The 3,888-nt window shown below is 42.1% G+C and overlaps 1 protein-coding gene across 1 annotated transcript; it reads right to left on the bottom strand.

Annotated features, from left to right (window-relative positions):
* Positions 1–309: 309 nt before the first annotated feature.
* Positions 310–2,791, bottom strand: LOC107457762 (protein phosphatase 2C 37). The gene is made up of 4 exons (XM_016075936.3): positions 1,966–2,791; positions 1,523–1,837; positions 1,200–1,305; positions 310–1,045 (listed from the first exon to the last, which is right to left on the bottom strand). Exons 1-4 carry the CDS (start codon positions 2,476–2,478, stop codon positions 708–710), a joined length of 1,272 nt encoding a protein of 423 aa, XP_015931422.1. The 5' UTR covers positions 2,479–2,791; the 3' UTR covers positions 310–707.
* Positions 2,792–3,888: the final 1,097 nt, after the last annotated feature.

The raw sequence follows: 3,888 nt of genomic DNA on the forward strand, positions 1-3,888 counted from the left end.
AATATGTGGAAGAGGAGTGTGGTTCTTATTCCATTCTTAAGAGATGCAGGGACGATTTCAACAATCCAACTAGAGAGTCGACACACTCCCCAATAATTAGGGAAATTTTCTTGAACTCTAAAAAGTTTAAACACGCGCCATGGGGCCAAGAACAATAGCTTATTTGTTTATAGCATCTCATTCTATTAGTTCCAAAATCTTGGCCAATATAATTAGTGATTCAATATTAAATTGGGTTTTCAAAATTTCAGTATATCGCCGGTATTGTTCACGGTTTCTTCAATGTTAGTTCAAAACCACGGACCGAAGTAGAATGCAAAAGTACACTAATTGCCACACGAACACAGAAACGTGTCACAAGGCCTACTTAAGCCCTTTGGGTGACACTTCTTTTTTTAACTACACTAAACTTTTTTCTATAATTTCTTGACACTCCCCCGCCCCGAGAAACTTACAATTCCCCCCTTTTTTTAATTAAAATTAAAACAGAAAACCTAGATTAACTTAAACTCCATTAGACCATTACTATCACATGGAATAACAACTCCATTTTTTCCCCCTTTCTGTTAATATTTAAATCCTGTAAAATGGAGGCGTTATGCCCATTCATTCACAAACTGCCCATTTTAGTGGTCATGGACGGTTCCATTAGTAGTAATATTTTTTTCCTCCTCCATAATCATGTCCGCTAAGATTAATTAATTTAATCAACTTTGTTGTTGACGTTGATCCCTCCTCAAATCAACCACCACCACGCTAACATTGTCGGAGCTGTGCCTCGCCAAAGCCAGCTTCGTCAGAAGAATCGAAGCGTCGGAGCACGCCTTGTCAGATCCATCCGCCGCCACATCCCTCCCCGGAGACCCCGGCGGCGACGGCAGCTTCTGCGCCTTCAGACACATCCTGGCCACCCCACACGCCGTGTCGTTAGAAACAACATCCCAAAGCCCATCACTCGCCAGAATCAAACACTCATCCGCCTCACTCCGATCCGTAACCGTCACCTCCGGTTCCGAAATCACATAAGGCTTCAAATAGTTATCACCTGCACAACAACAGAAACAAGATCATGTTATTACAGTTTACAACCACCCCAATAATTCAGAACCGCACACACCATGCTATAATGCGCCACATGTGCGAATCTTAAGAAACCTTTTTTTGGTTAAAGTTAGGTTTTATCGTGCGCACTCACTCACCTATGGCTCTTGACATGGCCAGCACCCCAAGCACTCTTGGACCGTCCCAATAGATCACGCGCCCACCGGCGTTTTGGACTCGGAGCAACTCGTCCGGTCGGTCCGGCTGAACCGGAAAAATAATAAAACAAATCGGGTCAGATCACATGCACGCACTAAACCACTTAAACCAAGCACAAGCGCGTGCACAGCATGTGCCATGCGTAACTAATTTGGAGGCAACATAGAAAATTTCAGATCCCAACCCTCAATCATTTCCTTCAAACAATTTTTTTAAAATTTAATTAAGATAAGAGAAAAAATGACTAAAACGATTAACTAACCTTGTGATCACTGGAGAGGGGGATGGCAACACCGTTGCGGCAGAGAACGGCGCGAGAGTCGCCGCAGTTGGAGACGACGATTTTCTCCGGCGTGACAACGGCGACGACGGCAGTGGAGCCGACGGCGTCGCAGTGAGGTGTTTGGAGCTCGCACCTGCAGGTGGAGGTTTGATTGCTATGGCTCCAGCTTTGAACCTCGTCGTCCATGCGAGTGAAGCTTTTCTCCATGGCGGATTTCCATTCAAAGTTCTCTTGAGATTTTCCAATCTCATCTTTCACAATCCCGTGAAGCCTCTCCTTGCACATAGTTGCAACCTAAACAAAACCAAAACGACGACGTTTAGTTATAACTATGAACCAGATCTACGTCTACTACACTTAAGTGGTGAGAATTAACAAAAACGGAAAAACCATGCTGCAGACAAGGTGTTCGAGTTATTTACATGTGAACATCCATGACCGTCATATACACCGAAGAAGTGAAACGGCACGTCGTTTTGATCGTTTGTGTTTGTGCCGTTTTGAACTTGGCAGAAGGAGGGACGCACCGAAACTGCGTCTTCCATGTCCCTCCTCCTGCCACATACCGATGTGACTCCGTACTTGGGACACTCTTCAACAACCTCGTTTTTCTCCTTAGAAATTAACGTTGGTACTTCCGAACTGCTACTTGCTTCGTGATTTGTTGATTCCTTCTTGATGTTAAGCTCTTCTTTGAGTTTACTAGGGTTTGATTTGGAACTCTCAACTGCGTTCTCGCACTCCCTCGCCGGAGAGGCAGAGAGATCCAGCTTCTGCCGCTTACGGCTGCCCTCGGGCGGCGGAACCGCCATGTCGGCAATGTATTTCAACGGCAGGAGGTCCAAACTCCGGCGAGCTAAAGGCCGTGAAGAAGTTGGCTCAATTGTAGCTGGATTCTCTCCGTCACCAACAACACCACAACAAATCCCAGCCATATTCCAAACCACAGATCAAAAAACAAACTCTTACACTTCAGAATCCTTCAACTTTTTATAAGCAACAGAACCTTGGAAGATATAGCTAGCAAGCCTAATACGAGATTGAGATAGTGATTGTTATGATTTAATTTAATTTGATTTGATTCCGATATGATATGATATGATATGATATTTAACTCTACGGAGAACGGAGCTTATAGGGAAATAAAAGAATAGCAGGGAAAACGAGCAGATTTATAGTGGGAAGAAGGGGTGATTTGGGTAAGAGAGAATTCGAACGGGCAGGGAAATTAGAGACCCATGGAAACGGGTTTGGGGGAAGCTTTTCTAGGGAATGAGGGAGAGAGAAGGGGGGCACTGGGGGCCACATTAATCACGGGCAGGCTGCCCGTCACCGTCACGGGCATGATCCGACACATACAGTTGGTATGACGTCGAACGACTGAATTCCAGAGATGCGATCCTAACCTTTGATCTGATCGCCAAAAGCTCGTTATTTCGACACGTGGGGTACCTGTCCTCTCGCGACGCCAATACGTGGCCCAATCATAACATTCCACGGTAGGTTGAAATATTGTTCCTTTTCTGACACGCATGTGGTCCTCTACTACTTCCTTCACACACTCCATCTCTCCAATTTAATTCTAACATATAATGCTTTTTTGCGTTTCTTGCATTTTTATTTTTATTTTTACTTTTATTTTTCGGAGTGACTGTTAATTGAGACACTCGGCGAAGGGATGTTAACACGTGGCAGCATCGTGGAATACGAGATTCTTGTTTGGATTCGTGATATCTGCTCAGCTCCACGCGCCCTCCATCGCGGCATCACTCATCCGCTTTTTCGCTTGTCGTTTTGTCTCTCTCTCTCTCTCTCTCTCTCTCTCCCTCTCTGCTAGTGTTGGTGTGGTACATAAACATAAACAGGTAACACTGTAACAGTAGTGTTTACAAGGGAAAGCTCTGATCCTCTATGGGTATTTAAAAAAAAGGTGAATTTTAGACCATTTAAAAAAAAAACACTGAAGTTTTTTTAATATTTTTTATTTTATTTAATTTAAAAAATATTATTTAAATTTTAATTTTAATTTTTAAAAATTTTAATTTTTATGTTTTTATTTTTTGAAAATATTAAAAAATTAAAATTTTATATATCAAAATTAGATTTTTAATTCTAATCTCAAATACTGAACTTTAATCTTTCAGACTCAGTTTTAATATTTGAAAACAAACACTAACGTAATACTTTGTGATGAATTATATTTAGTGTTGGAGAGGTTCTGTTTGGCAAGAAATTGGACACCAAATCAACCATAACTAGGCCATGTTACTTGTAAACGGTGGATTAGGTCTTTATCATAATTGTAAATGTGTCTATAGATTTGGGCCATTTTAAAATTAATGAAA

This window comes from Arachis duranensis, chromosome 7, assembly GCF_000817695.3.
Source record: "Arachis duranensis cultivar V14167 chromosome 7, aradu.V14167.gnm2.J7QH, whole genome shotgun sequence".
In the NCBI taxonomy this organism is placed as follows: domain Eukaryota; kingdom Viridiplantae; phylum Streptophyta; class Magnoliopsida; order Fabales; family Fabaceae; genus Arachis; species Arachis duranensis.